The sequence below is a fragment of the Vipera berus genome, assembly GCF_964194415.1.
Source record: "Vipera berus genome assembly, chromosome: 3".
Lineage (NCBI taxonomy): Eukaryota > Metazoa > Chordata > Lepidosauria > Squamata > Viperidae > Vipera > Vipera berus.
In genome coordinates, this window is record NC_138204.1 from 175818317 (window position 1) to 175838065 (window position 19749).

Genomic DNA, 19749 nt, shown 5'->3' on the forward strand with positions numbered 1-19749 from the left:
TCTTGCTTCCATTTCCACCCAACCTAGTCCCCTTCCCAACACTTCCACCCAACTCCAACTTGAGGAAAATTGTCTTCTCCACTCTAGACAGCAGCAGAAAACCTGTAGGATGAAAAGAGAAAGCATTTGTTTCCTTGATTGTTTGGCAGGAGTTCACAAGTGGAAGAAAGGCCACAGTTTGGCAAAATAGGAGAAGGCTTGGTGGTTGGTTAAATGCCTGGTTAAAAAAAGAATTTAGCTACAGTATTAGGCATACAGAAAAAGAAGCAAGCAAACTGCTGTTTACATTGCTGATTTATTTTTTTTGCCTTGCAGCATCCCTGCTGACTCACTGCAATAATAACAGCCCTGCTATTCTCACTAGAGCTAGATAAGACAATGCTGTAGGATGACTGAGATTGTAACCCTTCTGAATGTAAAAGACTAAAATAAAACAGAATAGAAAAAAGTGGGACCTCTTTGACAAGAAAAGCTAACACAAAATATCATCTTGAATGAATGATCCATCAGAGTAAATCATTCTAGACTAGGGGGCACCAATGAAACATTTATATTATTATATTATATTGTTATGTTATGTTATGTTATATTTATTATATTATATTATATTATATTATATTATATTATATTATATTATATTATATTATATTATATTATATTATATTATATTATATTATATTATATTATTATAATATTATATTATATTATATTATTATATTATATTATATTATATTATATTATATTATATTATATTATATTATATTATATTATATTATATTATATTATATTATATTATATTATATTATATTATATTATATTATATTATATTATATTATATTTATTATATTATATTATATTATATTATATTATATTATATTATATTATATTATATTATATTATATTATATTATATTATATTAATTATATTATATTATATTATATTATTATATTAATATACATAATTATAGCACAGCACATTATGCATTACAAGCCTATCTATATTTAGGTAATATGTAGTATATAGTAATTATTCCAAAGTTAGAGATTTAGTCACTTCTTGTGAAGGTGATAACTACTGTATTTGTTACAATAGAAACATCTAACAACTCCTCTGTGTTCAGGAAGAAAAGAAGGCGTTCCATAAGAGAACAGCCCCTGCAAATTGCCTACAGATTCCTTCTCATCGTATTTCACTGCTGAGGGGGGCAGATTCCATTTAGAATTAGTGGTCTACAGATAATCAGGCACAAGCCAGATAAGATTTTAAAGGTTATAAAGTCTCTAAACCAGAAATAAACCTATGCAGGTCCTATGGTATTAATCCTAATGATAGCATGCTCCATTGTGCATTAATTGCAATTTCTTGATGTGTACTGCTCATTGCATATCTATACATTATTTAAATTCTCATGCCTGTAACATTTAATTGGGCAAAATGGTTTACCATAGAGCAGAACTTTTCACCTCAAATAGGCTAGACTTTATGGAATGTGTCAAAAATCCTGTGGAACTGAAATCTGGCAAATTTTATAAAACATTTTATGATATACAAGTTATCATAAAGCATTTTATGACATCAAACAAAATGACACAAATTTCTTGTATGCAACTTCTGATGTTTGATTGTGCTGTGCAGTTCAACATGGGCTACTTTCAAGGCATCTCTGGACATCTCTCTGAATTTTTAAGAACTTTTCCAGGATATTAAAAGCTCTGTCAGTGTTGAATATATTGAGAAATCTGATAAGAAATCGGGTATCTCTAATGATCCAACAGGCCACAGATTGTCTAATTGCATCCTAACGTGATGAGGAAAGCTAAGGCTCAAAATGAACTAAGGCTTGCGACCAAAGTCAAAAATAAAAAAGCTTATTTCAACATGTAAAAAACAACAAAAAAGTGAAGGAAATGATTGGTCCATTAGTGAGTGAAAGTAGCAAGAAGGTGACAAGCAGCAGGGAGAAAGCAGAACTATATAACTCATTTTTTGCATCTGTCTTTACACAAAGGGAAAAAAAAGACCAACCTATCAAAAATAGTGCCATATAAAACAGAATAGAAACACAAGTTAAGATAGGCAAGAAAATGGTAAGTGAGCACCTGTCCAGCCTAGACAAGTTCAAATCACTAGGGCCAGATGGATTACACCCCAAGGTTCTCAAGGAACTGGCAGATGTGATCTCAGAACCACTGAACTATATTTTTCAAAGATCCTGGAGCACTAGGGAACTACCAGAGCACTACCAGACGATTGGAAAAGAGCTGATGTAGTTCCCATCTTCAAAAAAGGAAAAAAAATGGATCCAGGAAATTACAGAACTATCAGCCTGACCTCAATACCTGGGAAGATTCTGGAAAAGATAATCAAACAATGAATCAGTGAGCACCTAGAGGCAAACAAAGTCATTACTAAAAGCCAACATGGGTTTGTCAAAAACAGATCATGCCAGACAAATCTTATTGCATTCTTCAACCAAGTGACAAAATTAGTGGACCAGAGGAATGCTGTGGATATAATTTACTTGGACTTCAGTAAAGCATTTGATAAAGTAGAGCACAAACTACTACTTGATAAGATAGAAAAATGTGGGTTAGACAGCATCATCATCAGATGGATTCATAGCTGGCTGACCGGCTGTACTCAGCGGGTGGTCCTCAATGGAACCGCATCTACATGGAGGGAAGTATGTAGTAGGGTGCCCCAGGGCTCTGTTCTGGGCCCAGTGCTCTTCAACATCTTCATCAATGATTTGGATGAGGGGATAGATGGGGAACTCATTAAATTTGTAGACAACACCAAGCTGGCAGGAATAGCCAACACTCAGGAAGATAGGCTTAAGATACAGGAGGATCTGGACAGACATGAACACTGGGCGCTATCTAACAAAATGAAATTCAATGGTGAAAAAAGTAAGGCTCTACACTTAGGCAAGAAAAACCAAATGTACAGGTATAGTATAGGGGGTACCTTGCTCAATAGTAGCAACTGTGAGAGGGATCTCAGAGTCCTAATGGACAATCACTTAAATATGAGCCAGCAGTGTGCTGCAGCTGCCAAAAAAGCCAACACAGTGCTAGTCTGCATTAACAGAGGGATAGAATCAAGATCACGTGAAGTATTAATAGCACTTTACAATGCCTTGGTTAGGCCACACCTGGAATACTGCATCCAGTTTTGGTCACCATGATGTAAAAAAGATGTTGAGACTCTGGAAAGGGTACAGAGAAGAGCAACAAAGATGATTAGAGGTCTGGATGCTAAAACATATAAGGAACGGCTGCTGGAATTGGGTATGTCTAGTTTAATGAAGAGAAGGATGAGGGTGACATGATACCAGTGTTCCAATATCTCAGAGGCTGCCACAAAGAAGAGGAAGTCAAGCTATTTTCCAAAGCATCTGAAGGCAGGACAAGAAGCAATGGATGGAAACTAGTCAAGAAGAGAAGCAACCTAGAACTAAGGAGAAACTTCCTGACAGTTAGAACAATTGACCAGTGGAACAACCTGCCTCCAGAAGCTGTGAATGCTCCAACACTGGAAGTTTTTAAGAAAAGACTGGACAGCCTTTTGTCCAAAATGGTATATGGTTTCCTGCCTGAACAGGAGGTTGGGCTAGATGACCTTCAAGGTACCTTCCAACTTTATTATTATTATTAGGATAGGATATTAGTCTTCTGCTCTAAGATTGACCACGACTGGCATCCCAGTTGTAGCTGATCTTATTGGTCATAGCTTCTAACTTCTGTTCTACTAGGAGATGAGAGTATAGGACTCTGAAATTGCTCACTAGCTTTTTCTAGAGGAACGCAACTCCTTTCATATCCTAAAGCTGGTTTTATTCTGGAATCAGTCAGCTTTGGAACCCAGTACTACAGTCTGCTGACCGTGGATTAAAATTCCACCATGTATTAATGACACCAATCCCAAGCTGGTAGATAATCTCTTCCAGAGGCTTCATAAAAATGTTAAATAAGATAGGAGAGAAAGTTGATCTCTGAGGCATCCTGTAGTAGAGTGTTGAAGGGCTCAGACTGTCTTTTGCCCATCCTGTCTCCAACCATCCACTTAGGGAACAAACAAAGCAGCACAAAATGAACCCCTGACTTCTAAGCCTTAGAGATGATTCAGAAGGATACTGTAGCTAATGGTATTCAAGACAGCTGAAAGATGCAGAAGGACTAAGAGGATCATGTTCTCACTATCTAAACCTCAATCATCATTTATTATTATTATTGTTGTTGATGTTGTTGTTATTATTATTATTGTTGTTGTTATTGTTATTATTATTATTATTATTATTATTATTATTATTATTATTATTATTATTATTATTATTATTATTATTATTATTATTTCTATTCTCTTCACACACCTGGATTGTGACTGAAAAGATTTCAGATAATCTTTCCTACAATCTATACTTCAGAAGACAACTGGAATCCTAACAAAACCACCCTGCAGACTCTGCAAATGCCATTTGGCAGCCAGTAGGATCTATTCTATGCTTGGGATGGGCTGATTTAATTGGATTTATCTCCTTGCAGAGGTCAGTAAAGCCAGTCAATTCTATGGTCACTAAAAAGTGATCTGTCAATGACAATGGAGTAGCTTTTATATCTACCACCACCAGAGCATGCTCAATTGCTCCAGAGTATAAACCAGGTCTCATATGTGGTTTCCTAAGCATTGGACTAGGATAGCTTGGGTCAAACCCCCAGTTATCACGATGACTATGAAAACCCAAGCTGCCTCAGAACATCTCCCCCTCAAGGATGGCTGTTTGAGATCGTCTATACCACAGGTCTGCAACCCATGGCTCCGGAGCCGCATGCAGCTCTTTCAGCCATCTCTTGCGGCTCCCAGTCCTCTGCCACGTGCAGTCCAAAAAAAAAGTGGGACTAAAAAAGTTCAACCAATCAATTCAAATATGCAGGGTAGGTGCATATCTCGCCTTGGCTCCACTCTTCAATCAAACCCTGTTCTGCGCATGCGTGCATGTACGCGCATGCACACATATTTTTTGCAGCTCCCAGTTTTTCCTTTTGTGAGGGAATTGGTTCCGAGTGGCTCTTTCACTGTTTCAGGTTGCTGACCCCTGGTCTATACCATTCAGTAAATCTAAGTGTCTGACTCACCATCCATAGTGAGGCTTGAATGTGCACAATGACATATTAGCTCTTTTAATTCATTTTTCCAATCCTTTCCTTCTCTTTACATGCTCTTTCACAAAACATCACTTTAAAATATTTCACTTTTCTTCTTCCTTTCTTTCCAATAGATTTGGCAAACAAACATTCCTAGACTCAGCCTCAAGCAATATGAACCCCTTGCCATGTCAGGATAGTCAGCATTTTAAAACTCAGCTGGTAGTACTCAGTGGCAGCCAAGGCCTCGGTGTGGTCCAACCAGGAAGAAGCAGAGCATAGGCTAACTGGCAGATAGCACACAGGGAAGTGTTCAGGTGTTGTTCATGCTGTTACCATCTGTCACTATGCCCCTTTTCCTATTCTTCTGAGAAAAAGCTGCACATAGAGAATGTGTGTACTGACCTGGTCACCAGTATGCTTTCTTAGCAGTGGCCTTCATTTTTCCCCCAAACCAAGCTGTTCTAAGGAACAGGAGACAGGCCTGGGGAAAAATATGTATTATTGCTATATGCCAATGAAGTAGTTACATTCTTACCTGTGTCTGGAGTTTCATCATGTCAGCTTCAATTTTAAGGTTGGATTCATTTAGTTCTTTAATTTCTTCATCCAAATGTCTGATTTCCTCTTCATTCTCTAAACCTGCACAAGATTTACTAGTTCAAGTCAAGTACAAAATGTCTTCCTGAAAATATTCACATCTTTCTTTAGAAACACAGTGAAACTGAGGCTTAAATTGGTTAGATAGCCACCCATTTAATTAGAAACAAAAGTGCATATTAGCAATTTCATCCTACACTTATCAGAATCAATATAAAACTCTCCATTGTGACATATCAAGGACCAGGAAATCATGAAGGGCCTCAAAAGGCTCATGCATGTCCACTACATTTCTTGATATTTTCCTCATCTTCCTTCTGTTCTACTGATTTAAATGCCTGTTGGTGAGAAAGTTTTATATCTAAAGGGAACATAGTTTTAGTATGTAATCTATGCATCAATTTCAGTTATATGACACAGGTCCAAAAGTTAAGTTTTGTTAAGTTAAATGTTGTATTACATAGGGATAGGAACTGCTGATCTTCCCTTTGCATATCAGTAAAGTGACAATGTGGTAAATATAAATTTATAATCAATGCAAGTACATCTGTGCCTAGTGCTCAATCATAAACTTCAATAGTTTTTAAAAGGGAATCTTTGGTAGCTAATCAAAATGACTATATGTTACCTATAGTCAATATCTATTGAGGGAAGACAGAGAGCATAGTATCACATAGATATTATGGGAAAACAATACATAGTCAAAACTTTTGTAATAATACTGCTTTAATGTGGCATAACTGTTCTTATAATTCTCAGTAAATAAGTGGGTTGATAGTAGATTTATGCAATCTAGTCTCCTTACCTCCATTTGCTTTCAATTTAACAGTCATTAGTTCTTCAGATATCTTGCCTTTTTTTAAGGCTTGTGCATTCAGGGGACATCCAGACAAACTAAAAAGAGTAGGAAAGGGGACCTATATGAAAGTTGAAACATATTTTGATTGCAACAACTCAGCCTCCAACATCTTGTCAATATAAATCCATTTCAGTATGCTATCCATTATGCTCCACACTTATAATAGCAATAGCAATAGCACTTAGACTTATATACCACTTCACAGGGCTTTACAGCCCTTTCTAAGCAGTTTACAGAGTCAGCATATTGCCCACATCAATCTGGGTCCTCCTTGGAAGGATGGAAGGCAGAGTCAACCTTGAGCAGGTGACACTTGAACTGCCAAACAGCAGGCAGCCAGCAGGCAGCAGAAGGAGCCTGCAGTACTGCATTCTAACCACTGCTCCACCAGGCTCTTAACATAATAATCTTACCATGTTTTCCTGAAAATAAGACCCATCCCGAAAATACGTCCTAGGTTGAAATTTAAGCATGTGCCTAATATAAGCCCTACCCCCAAAATAAGCCCTAGTTTTGGTGTGAGGCACATGTGTAAAAAGGTAGGGCGGGGTGGGGGGGTGAAGCTGCCCCACATGCCCCACACACCACTGCAGCCAGTCCTCCCACACCCCAACACTTGTTGCACTGCTGCCTGAGTTCTTCTGTAGCTGCTTGCAGCTGCACGCCATGTGGTTTTGGAGTTGGGTATCATCAATATGCTGATGATACCCAACTTTTTATTTCGACCCCAAACCACCCCAGTGATGCCCTCGCTGTGATGTCCCGTTGCCTGGAGGCGGTTCGGGTCTGGATGGGGAGGAACAGACTTCAACTCAACCCTGACAAGACTGAGTGGCTGTACATTCCGGCTTCCCGAGACACCTGGGATGTTCCACCTCTTTCTATGGGGGGTGAGCTTTTACCCCCTGTGGATAGGGCTCGCAACTTGGGAGTCCTCCTAGATTCACGACTCACTTTGGAGGATCACATAGTGGCCGTGACTAGGGGGGCTTTTGCCCAGGTTCGCCTGGTGCGCCAGTTGCGGCCCTATCTGGACCGGGAGGCCTTGTGTACGGTCACTCATGCGCTCGTGACCTCTCGCCTAGACTACTGTAACGCTCTCTACATGGGACTTCCCTTGAAGACTACTCGGAGGCTCCAACTGGTACAGAATGCGGCCGCGAGAGTTGTCTTGGGAGTTTCCCGGTACTCCCATGTTACACCTTTGCTCCGTGAGCTGCATTGGTTACCAGTTGTCTTCCGGGTAAGGTTCAAGGTTTTGGTTATGATCTTTAAGTCCCTACATGGCATGGGTCCGCGATACCTCGAGGACCACCTGCTGCCGGCGTCGACTCCCCTCCGCCCTGTGCGCGCCCACAGAGAGGGCCTCCTCAGGGTGCCTCCTGTCAGGGAATGTCGACTGGTGGCCCCCAGGGGGAGGGCCTTCTCTGTGGGTGCTCCGGCGTTATGGAACCAACTGCCGGTTGAGCTCCGGATGGCATCAGACCTCCGATCCTTCCGTCGCGGGTTGAAGACCCATTTATTCGAACTAGCGGGTCTGGCCTGATGGGGGTACTTGGGTTTTTTATAGGTTTGTTTTATTATTCTGGTTTTAACTTGGGCATTAATTTAATTATCTTTTAATGTTTGTACTGTTGTTTATATTTATGCCCTGTGAACCGCCCTGAGTCCCTTTGGGAGAAGGGCGGTATAAAAATCTCAATAAATCTTAAATCTTAAATGTGATGCATCGCACTGCTGTTGCTGCTTGTAGCAGGAGGCCACGTGGCTTGTCATGACAATTGTGCCACTGCCACCACTTGCGGCAGGATGCTGCATGGCTCATTGTGTTGATTGTGCTGCTGCTGCCGCTCACAGAAGGATGATGCCGTGAGCGGTGGCAGCAGCATGACAAGCGCAAATGGTGCGATGAGCCATGCGGCCTCCTGCTGGGAAAGGCAACAGTGGCGTGATCAGTGTGACGAGTCACGCAACCTCCTGCCATGAGTGACAGCAGTGGCATGATGCACCACATGGCATGCAGCCGCAAGTGGCCAGAGAAGAACTCAGGCAGCAGTGCAACAGGTGTTGGGTCATGAGAGGCCTGGCTGCGGTGGTCCTAAGGTAAGCAGGTAAGACATACCTGGTGCCTCTTTTGGAGGATATATATATATATATATATATATATATATATATATATATATATATATATATATATAAAGACTAGGGACGCGGTGGCTCAGTGGGTTAGGACGCTGAGCTTGTCGATCAGAAGGTCGGCAGTTTGGCGGGTCGAATCCCAAGTGCCGCGTAGCAGAGTGAGCACCTGTTACTTTTCCCAGCTTCTGCCAACCTAGCAGTTCGAAAGCACGTAAAAAATGCAAGTAGAAAAATAGGGACCACTACGGTGGGAAGGTAACAGCATTCCGTGCGCCTTTAGCGTCTAGTCATGCCGGCCACATGACCACGGAGATGTCCTCGGACAAGCGCTGGCTCTTCGGCTTTGAAACGGAGATGAGCACCGGCCCCTAGAGTCGGAAATGACTAGCACACACGTGCAGGGGAACCTTTACCTTTTTTTTATATAAAGACTGGATCTTATTTTCGAGGAAACACGGTTATATAATATTTGTTTTGTATGAATTCCAGGGACATGTCTACAACTGTCTTCTCTTTCAGTGCATTGTTCAGTTCTATTATGGCTGCACCTTGATAGCTCTTGCTTCAAAGCACCAAATCTGATACTTTTGCACTACTGTTTTATTAACAGCTGCTATGAAATTTATGACCTTGAAGTCACATTAGCAGCTCAACAGAACAAATTATGAACAGCTTATGGTGCCCATTCTTCAAAGGTCTATAAAATATTAGCTCAGTGGTTTGATCCTAGGAATAACTTATTCTTATATAGTATGCATAAGTGTTCATTAAAGGTTCGGGCCCCAATCATCCCTGAAAGATGAGCTATTTAAAATGCATGCAAAATCCTAACAAGACTTTTCCTGTCAGTTGAACAGGATTGTCAAATTAACAAAACTCCATTGATTTATAGATACTTGCTGAGAGAAGTGGGGGGGGGAGAGAAGGGAATAAAAACAAAGGGATACCTTCTGTGGGTGACAAAAACATTATTAACGTGACCCAGCCCATTGCAGCCTGGCAAGGGGCAGTGTGGCAGTTCTTGCTTGTTCAACTTCCAGGGTAGAGAAGATCCATTGAGAGGACTTTCCTTCTGTCTCTTGGCAGCCATGGGACAACCTGAAGCGGTGCGATGGGAAGTGTATTTACCTGATACATGACCTTGGCCATCACAGCCTAGCACTGGACATCTGTAGGAGCACAGCAAAACTGATATTTGTCTAAAGATCTCTCTTACAACAGTAAGAGCTCAGGAAAATAAATTCAAATTAGCAAAATAATATGCATGTCCAGGATTTTTAATGGAAAGCTCTTAGCATATTTGATCTCACAAATGACATAAGCCACGAAAGCTATAATGTGCTCTGGGATGAGTGTCCTGTGTTAACCCACATTATATCTTGGCATTTTATCTGAACTTAACTTTTGTGTTAACCCACTCATTGCATTTAGCGGACAAGCCAAGGTTAGTCTAACAGAGCCACTATAAAAGATGTAAAATATCCAATGATATTTCATCATAAAGACTTGACAGTTGTTAACATTTATCAGCGTATTTATCTGCATGGATAATTGCCAATCATAAACTCAGGGTAGGAAAACATTGCTGATAATATATTCAGGGAAAGACTTAGAAACTTTCCTGCATTACATCCTTTTTGCAATATCAGGGATAGTGGTATTCACTGAAACCATAAAGCTAGCTTTCATAACTTTATTTCAATTTGTTATTACATATGCACATGTTAGTGAGATCAACTGGGGTGTGCTTTGTGATTCATCACAAACCTTTGGAAGTCTACTTACTTAAGTTCAGGATCTTCTTTTTCTTCCTTTGTAGGAGTCACTTTCAGACCACTTTTCCTGGCCCGAGGACAGCCAGACAAACTAAAGAAAAGTATGCAAAGCAGTTTATTTCTCTTCCTGACTTCCTAATTTTTACTTTTGAATAAGTAAGGGGTCCATACCTTCTGTGAGAGGCATAATTTCCTGTCACATGACCAGAACCATCACATCCAGGAGTGGGGCACCTATGAAACACAATATAGAGAAAAAGAAGAACTATTCAGATGAATCCTACCTTATTAAATTGAGAACTTTAGCAAAAGTTTCAATAGGACTTTCTTGCGTTGCAATTTTGCTACTTCATGGTGAAAATACAGAAAATGCTTTAATGTCTTTAACTTAAAATTTGTATTATTTTTACTCTGTGAAAAACCTTATATATATATTGTCCCAGCTTGGCAGCCCTGAAATGCTCCTATCACCACTGGGACCATCCAGCCTTTATTTTCGACATCCTACCCAGTTTCTACTTGTGGTCCTGATACTTCCCAGCTTCTCATATTCCTTCTTCCTGATGTTGCTGTCACTTGGCACCACTACATCTATCACCAGCTCTGTCTTCTGCTCCTTGTTGATCATGATGTCTGCTTGATTGGCCAATACCAGCATGTCCATCTGAGTCTGAGAATCCCACTGGATCTTAGTCCTGTTATTCTCTATGACTTTCTGTTGAATATCCCATCTGAACTGGGGACAGTCCAGCCCATGCACAGAAAAATATTCCTATACACAGTGCCAGGTACTTGATTGTGCCATTGTTCCTACCTACATCTTACACCCTGCCACTACATGTTTGACTGTATCTGAGGCCTCTCTGCACACCCTGCACCTTGGTTCATGTCTACTATGGTAGACCCCTTCTTCTATGGATTTGGTGCTTGATGCTAGTTCTTATGCTGCTATGATCAGTGCCTCAATATACCTTAGATGGCCAACCAGTTATTTTGACTAAAAAATCCAAAGGTAGAATATGTATGCATCTGTATCTACAGTATATGCATTTAATATATATATATATAGTTAACAAGCATTTAACACATATCTCCCTTGCTTCTCAGCTAACAAAGTGAGATAGAGCTTGTGGCCTAGAGATAAAAACAACTGCCTAATGGGACTTCCGGTGGCTCCGCGGCGACGGAGGGAGCCTTCCCGGGCTGCCCGCGGCTCAGCTGTTGTTTTTTTCGCCCGAAACAGCGCCGATCAGCTGTTCGGGCGAATCCGAAGCCCCCTCCTCGGGAGAAGAGGAGGGGGCGAGCTCCCAGGTAGGGGTAGAGTTCTCCAGGGCCGCCTGAGCTTATGGCTTGGGCGGCTGAAGGATTGAACTCCCCCGTAGCCTGGGCTGCTCCCAGCTGGCCGTCGCCTCTGCTCCTGATTCTTGGAGCAGAGCCAGCCGTCTGCGACCACCCCTGCCTGAAGGAATGACTATGATTTAAAGGAGCAGGCAGAGCGATACAAGAGGAAATGGTAAAGAGGATTACTATGTTTTACTCTCCAGCTTGATGGACTTTTTTGGATTACAAATTTGAAGTGAAAGTGCGTCATATTTGGTAAAAGATGGCGGCTAAACCACCCCCTAAAACTCTTCGGAGTGCTGGAACTTCTCCCGTGCAACAATCATTATTGCAGGCGCTGCATCCTCCTGATGTATTGACATCAAAGGACTTACAAGAGGCTCTTGAAAAACATACCCAGGTAATTTTGGAATCAATTAATATTAGATTTGCACAGATGGAGGAGAAATTGGAGAAATTGGAGGAGAGAATGGAGGAGAGGATGGAACAGAAGCTCAAAGCGATGAGGGTAGACATCTTGACTTCAGTGTGTAAAGTGGCTCGGTGTGTGGAAGAATTGGAGGAAAAGCTAGAAGACTTGACTCAAAAGAATGCTATATTAGAAGCAAAAGTATTGGAGAATGAAAATAAAATGGAAAAGGAACTGTGTCTTGCTGAATATTTCCAGATGCAGTTTGCCATTAGAATTAGAGGCTTAAAGGAGAATACTAAGGAAGATCTAAAGCAGCTGGTTTCTGAGGCTTTTGAAATAGTGTTGAAACAGCCAGCATCTGAAATAAAAGGAGGCATGGACAAAGTGTTTTGTGTGAATTCATGGATTGCCAGACAGAGGAAGTTGCCTAGAGATGTGGTGGTATATTTTGCAAAAAGGGAAACTAGAGATGAAGTTATACAAGCTGCTTATGATACTAAAGTTATGATTGCTAATCAAGAAGTTTTGGTCTTAAAAGAAATTCCTCCAAAGATTCTAAGGAGAAGGAAGGATTTTACATTTCTTGTGCAAGAGCTCAAGCAACGAGATATAAGGTTCAGATGGGAGATCCCAGTGGGGTTGATGGTGACGCACGAAGGTAAAAAGTACCGTTTGGTTACTGTGATCCAAGCGCGTGATTTCTACAATAATGTTTTAAATGTAACGCCATTAACACTTTTGGAAGCTGGAAAGGGATCTGGAGAAGGAGTGCATCAAGAGGCCGAAGATGGTCAGATAGAAGACAACGGTGTTGGAGGAGATCAAGATACAACCTCGTTGGATGAATCTATAAAACAGAGGGTGATGCGTGCTGCTGCAAAACGATCTAAGAAGAGAAAGTAGCAGGAATCGCAGAAGTCTTTGGAACTTTTACGATATAGTCAAGTAGTCAAGTAGGGGAGGGGGGAAAAGATTTGGGTGTAGACGCAATATATTTTTATATTTGGTGGTTTTGTGGAAAGGGTGAGCTTTTTTGGATTAAAGTTCAAGTTTTGTTTGCAATCTTTTTTTTTTTTCTTTTTTGTTGTGTTTGGAATAATTATAGATGTGGTACTGGAAGAGGAACGGTCGATTACAGAAGAGTTGACTTTAAAGTTTTTTGATTTGGGATCCTTGGTTAATTTGGAAAATTATTTGTAAGAATGTTATATCATGGAATGGATAAAATGGATGGAGTTTATTTAGGATAAGTATAGGGTTGAGAAGGGTTTTTTTTTTCTTTTTCCTTTTTTCTGTTTTTAATATATGTTTAATACTATTAAGGTTTGTTCCATTCTATATAAGCTAGAGAGTGTCCTTTTCTTATTCTAGTTTTTTTTTATATATATATTTAATATTGTTAAGGTTTGTTTTATCCTATATAAGCTAGAGAGTGATGGATTTTAGAATTTATAGTTGTTAGTATATGGTTGCTTAGGTTTGCTTTTTTTTATATATATATACCTTGTATTCAGCTCTGGGAAGTAGGGGGGGGAGGGGGGGAGGTAGGGGGGGGAGGAGGGAGGGGGGAGGAGGGGAGGTAGGGGGGGAGGAGGGAGGGGGAAGGGGGGTTTTTCAAGGGAAAATTGTATTTTAAAACTTTTCAATAAAAAAAAAAAAAAAAAAAAAAAAACAACTGCCTAATGTGCAATCAGCCCAGGTTCGAATCTCAGAAGGGTATGGCTGACTGATGAAAACAAATAAGTTTGAAATGCATATCAGTCTCCCTTTAATTCTTTGTTAGCAATCTAAAAAAAATTACACAAATATGAGCTGTCTCTGTTGTGACTACTGCCTGTCGATGGCCTTCGGTTAGGCTGAAACAGGAAATAAAGGTTTGTCCCATGTTTGGGGCCTAGCAAGGTAATCTAAATAGTTAACAAGCATTTAACACATATCTCCCTTGCTTCTCAGCTAACAAAGTGAGATAGAGCTTGTGGCCTAGAGGTAAAAACAACTGCCTAATGTGCAATCAGCCCAGGTTCGAATCTCAGAAGGGTATGGCTGACTGATGAAAACAAATAAGTTTGAAATGCATATCAGTCTCCCTTTAATTCTTTGTTAGCAATCTAAAAATTTTTTTTACATACATACATACATACATGCATACATATATATATATATATATATATATATATATATATATATATATATATACTTTCAACTTCACTTCCAGTAGTTTATAATCATATATAAGTATTGATAAAACATAAATCATATCAGTCTACCATCCAAAAATTGTGGTATACAAACCCTGGCCCAGAGCAAGTTCTCTTCAAACATGAAATGCTAGGTAAAAGAACTCAGGCTTGACTGCCCTATAGAAAAATGTAGGAAGGACATTGTCTGGGTCTCCAAGTCAGGTGCTCCAAAGGAGAGAGAAGTAACTTACAGAACAATGTGCTGTGCCTCTCTCCTTTGATCTCCTCTGAGAAGAGGTTCTTAACATATTCCTTGGGATCGAATGCACTGAACAGATCAACTCAAGAGCCTGTCTTTGAGACTCACAATACTGTCTAGGGTCAGGACTGGAGTGTCCCACTAGAACAGAATTTCCAGCCATTCATTTCCAAAAGGGGTCATCCCTGATTCTGCAACAGGCATAGTTATGCACTTCCATCATGTACTTAAACTGGAACTTGAACAAAAGTCTTATTCTTCAGCTCAAGACTACTCCCCAGCAGCAGGTGACCAGTTGAATAGAAAACATTCAAATGTCAATAGCTAAGTTTGCCCTTTCTCTTCACATTATTCTTTGTCAGTGGGATTTACCACTGTTTTTTTTTTAAAAAATACATTAAGATTCAACTATTATTATTCATCCTAATATAATGTTCAACTATTGTTAATGATCCTAATGGGATTCTTTTTCTTTGCTTTACTGCATTCATATCAGCATCTAATTTAGAGGACCTTTGGATCAGTCTGTTCTCCATGCAATCAAACCAGTGGATCATTTTAATGTTTATTCTATTAGAAACCCATCCAAAAAGTGGGAGGAATAAGTCTCCAATACTACCACCACTGTTATCATTTTGGTCCTCCAGGAGATAAAGGACTACTTATCTAACTGGATAATTTCCCACCCATGAGCACATTCCTCCAAACTCTCCATCATGCAATTTTAATTACATGAGATTGGAATGGCTTAATAAAGCTGAAGAAAGAAAATATTCCTGGTAAAAGTGATTTATGATGTTTGGAAAAAAGGGAGTACAAATAACCTTACTTGCTGCTCTTATTAAATAACGGATTTTGAGGAAAGAAAACCCTGTAAAGAAATGTATCAATCAATACCTCCTCTTTCTTTGCAACAAATACATACTTAAGCTCTTGAGAATTGGCAGCCATTAAGGATTTTAACGTCTTGTCAGCCAAAGGACATCCAGAAACACTAAGAAATGCAAAAGAAATGCATGAAATGCAAAAGAATTTAAAGATACTGCAACAAAATAATAATGAAAGATTACTGTTTTTTCTTTTTAAAAATAAACTAAAAGTTTAACCAAAGTAAGACTCACCAAATCTAAGGCTTCAGGATTTATTTATTTTTTTGTAACGTAAGTTTCAGTAAGTACATACAGGTGAAGGAGGTCTTGTGAATTACCAAATCCAAAGTATTTAGGATCTTAAGATTAAGTTATATTTTAAATTGGGCCTAGAAATGTATATTGGATATGGTAAATATATAGCTATTATTATTAACTGCCAATTGCAATCTTGTATCTGTATAGTTTGTTAAATGCTCTCACATTTCTTTTTCTTTTTTACCTGCGGTGGGAAGCATAGTTTCCTGTCACATGACCACTGCCATCACATCCTGGAGTTGGACACCTAAGAAAATAAAGTGAACCATTCAGACACAAATTAATTGGGAAAGAGAGAAAACAAAGGGGAAATAACTATGTTCTGCTGGAGAACCATGTTCTACTGTTCTCCATGGTCATTGGGCTGCACAAAAGATGTATTGTGGTAGCCTTTCCTCCAGTAGTGTTGGCACAGTTGTTTTGGGAGGTGCCTGTGTGCAGCACTCATGGTGCCAGCAATATGAAGTGGCTATATATTCATTTACATGCATGAATAATTTGGGAAACCCCTTGAAGCAACTGCACAGAGTTTTCTAGAACAGTGTTTCTCAACCTTAGCAGCTTTGAGGTGTCTGGATTTCAACACCCAGAATTCCACAAGTAAATAGCTGGAAAATTTGGAAACTGAAGTCCAGACATCTTAAAATTGCTAAGGCTGAGAAACACTATTCTAGAAGATGTTCCTGCCTCTGAGTTTTGAGGAGAGACATTCCATTTAAGCCACTATGTTTGGGAAGTGTTCCTTCAAATGCTTTATATAATGCTATGTGTTAGTAATGAGGAAGCTGTCTCTCTTCTCTCTATCTTGCAATGGGCTTTAGTGAAGACTATTTTTATGGCTAAGCAATCTTATATTCCCAATATTTTGGGGGGTGGGGAAGAGATATTCTCTGTATCAGGAACCTGGTTTAATTCCTCATTATCAAGATCTAATCTTACTTCAAATCCTGGTTTGAAAAAACAATTAAACCTCTGCTCCTTACACTGGAAACAGTGACATCCAGGCATCAGACAACTGGAAGTTTATAAGTCCCTTTCCCCCCACTTTTGGTTCACTTCTATCTTCTGGCTGACTTACGTTTTATTACCCTTATTTGTCTATTCTGCTTTTCCAGTAGAACTCCTGTACCTAAACTGCAATAATCTGGCTGACCACTAGAGTTAGAGTTTTCTGTATCGTGTTGCTTTCCATGTAATGGTTGTCCATATTTTTGCAGCAGCCCAAATATCCTATGGGATGTGGCTATTTGCAATGAATTAAATGCAGAGGATGGTGAAGCAGAAAGGAAATGCACAAGGCAAAATATATAGTTGAGTCTGGGGCAAGCTTCCAAGCCCTTTAAAAAAATCTTTCAGTGGCTTCCACTCCTAGTTAAAGAAAAGTAAAGAAAAATAAAGCAAGTTTACAGCTGGTATAGGATGCTGCTATTACCTGTTGTAAAAAGCCAAAAATTCCACATATATGAAAGAAAGTCATGGGGAAAGAGAAAAGCAAACATAGAGGGCTTTGTCTGTATGATAGAAAAAATGTATGTCAGAGGGAAAGTATAGGCTTGCTGAGGTAACATTACGTTTTTATTTTAATTGGAGATGCATTCAGTTTAATTCTATAAAATACCTTCTCGTGATTGTCTTCCTTTCTAGCTGCCTATAGCTGCCTTACTTAATGGTGGCTAGTGACATTATAATGATTACTAGTTAGTACAACAAGAGCAGCTGAAGTGAGATCCCAAGAAGAGAGAAAGAGTAGATTGTGTGGGAAAATACTGCTTTAATTTAATAAATTATCTGAGGGTATCTGAGGGAACACCTGCTGCCGGCATCAAGCTCCCTTCGTCCAGTGCGCTCCCACAGGGAGGGTCTTCTCAGGGTCCCACCGGTAAGAGATTGCCGGCGGGTAACACCCAGGGATAGGGCCTTCTCAGTGGGGGCACCTGCCCTGTGGAACCAGCTGCCAGTGGAGCTGAGGACTGCCCCCGACCTCCGTTCATTCCGCCGGGGCCTGAAGACCTGGCTCTTCGAGCTCTCTGGCCCAGGCTGAGGATAAATTTATTTTAATTGGGGTTTTATTTGTACAGGGATAAATTTAATCTTTTTTAAACTTGGTTTTTAACTTTTGTATTTTTGGTTCTTAATTCCCTGTAAACCGCCCTGAGTCCTCCGGGAAAGGGCGGTATATAAATGTAATAAAATAAATAAATAAATAAATAAATAAATAAATAAATAAATAAATAAATAAATAAATAAATAAATAAATATGGATTATAACACTATAAGTATTTTCACTGAGATGCATCTATATTTTTATAGAGTGAAAATGAAGATGAAAGCTGCAAAACTATACCTTGAAGATTGTAGATAAAAATATGTTGTTTTCTCATAAAGTAACTAAATCATTTAATTATTTCATTTAGTTGTTCACTAATGAGTTGAACCTTCTAATATTTTTTTTCTAATAATTAACTGACTACAGTTTTCAGTAATATCCTTAAAGCATGATTGGATCACCCCATCGTAGCTGCTTAAGAGTACTGGAATTTTAAAAAGAGAAAATGTATAGTTTCTTTTAAGTAGAAATATAGCACATTAGATCACCTAGTTTATTCTGCAGAATACTGTTTGCCTTGGTATAATATAATTATTGAAGATGCCATTAATATTCTAAAATATGTAATCCATATTTATATTTGTATTGTAACTGAGCTTCACACATAGAATTTTGCTTTATAATTGCTGTTGCCATTCTTGATATTTCCTCACGATGGAGCCATTTGCATTACCAATTCTACCAGCAAATATTTGGTAAACATTCCTTGCTCTGAGTGTTACTTTTAGACCTTTTACATACTTGTATTTAAACATATTTCAGTTAAATTACACAGCCAAACATATTTTAGATACATATTAGCAAGCAAAACAACCATTACCAGGTGATTTAAAATCTAATGCAAGGTTTACAAGGTATGTAAGTTATTATACACAGAGTAAATTATATTCTGTGTTTATTGTGTTAAACAGTTGTGTGGACCTTGGGAATTAACATAGTATAAGTGGAGTTCTTGAATCACTGAATGAAAAAAATATTTTTTATCCAACAAATTTTATTAATATTTTCTTCATACAGGAAAACTAAGCGATACTGATGCAATATCTATCTATCTACCTATCTATCTATCTATCTATCTATCTATCTATCTATCTATCTATCTATCTATCTATCTATCTATCTATCTATCTATCCATCCATCCATCCATCCATCCATCCATCCATCCATCCATCCATCCATCCATCCATCCATCTATCTATCTATCTATCTATCTATCTATCTATCTATCTATCTATCTATCTATCTATCTATCTATCTATCTATCCATCCATCCATCCATCCATCCATCCATCCATCCATCCATCCATCCATCCATCCATCCATCCATCCATCCATCCATCCATCTATCTATCTATCTATCTATCTATCTATCTATCTATCTATCTATCTATCTATCTATCTATCTATCTATCATCTACTCACGTGATCAGTTCCTTTTTGAGGTCTCTTGAATGGATCTTGGGTTTTGGACTACATTCTGAGACATCTGAGGATTTTTTTTCCTCCAGGCTTTCGGGACAGATTGCAGGATCTTTCTGAAATAATAGAAGAGACTATTACTTAGAAAAACTGCTATCTTTTAATCCAGTTTCACTAACCTGATGCCACCCAGAAGTTGTGGACCAAACAGTTTCAGTTACCTAATCTAACTCAGGGTAAATAGAAACTGTTGAAAATAAACATATTTTTAATTTAGTGCTATTTCACACAATATTTTTTAAATGTACTGTAGTGGGAAAATGCAT

At 38.9% G+C, this 19749-nt stretch overlaps 1 protein-coding gene across 1 annotated transcript in view; it reads right to left on the reverse strand.

Annotated features, from left to right (window-relative positions):
• The window catches only part of ST18 (ST18 C2H2C-type zinc finger transcription factor), a gene marked incomplete at its 3' end in the record, with an annotated part of 117311 nt that overhangs the window by 4065 nt on the left and 93497 nt on the right, over window positions 1-19749 (reverse strand). The window contains exons 12-19 of the mRNA XM_081324677.1: window positions 19427-19539; window positions 16081-16143; window positions 15635-15703; window positions 10689-10751; window positions 10528-10608; window positions 9690-9911; window positions 6550-6638; window positions 5683-5786 (exon numbers count right to left, since the gene is read on the reverse strand). Of these exons, the coding sequence (XP_081180803.1) occupies window positions 5683-5786; window positions 6550-6638; window positions 9690-9911; window positions 10528-10608; window positions 10689-10751; window positions 15635-15703; window positions 16081-16143; window positions 19427-19539 (804 nt within the window). The remainder of the gene's footprint in view (window positions 1-5682; window positions 5787-6549; window positions 6639-9689; window positions 9912-10527; window positions 10609-10688; window positions 10752-15634; window positions 15704-16080; window positions 16144-19426; window positions 19540-19749) is intronic.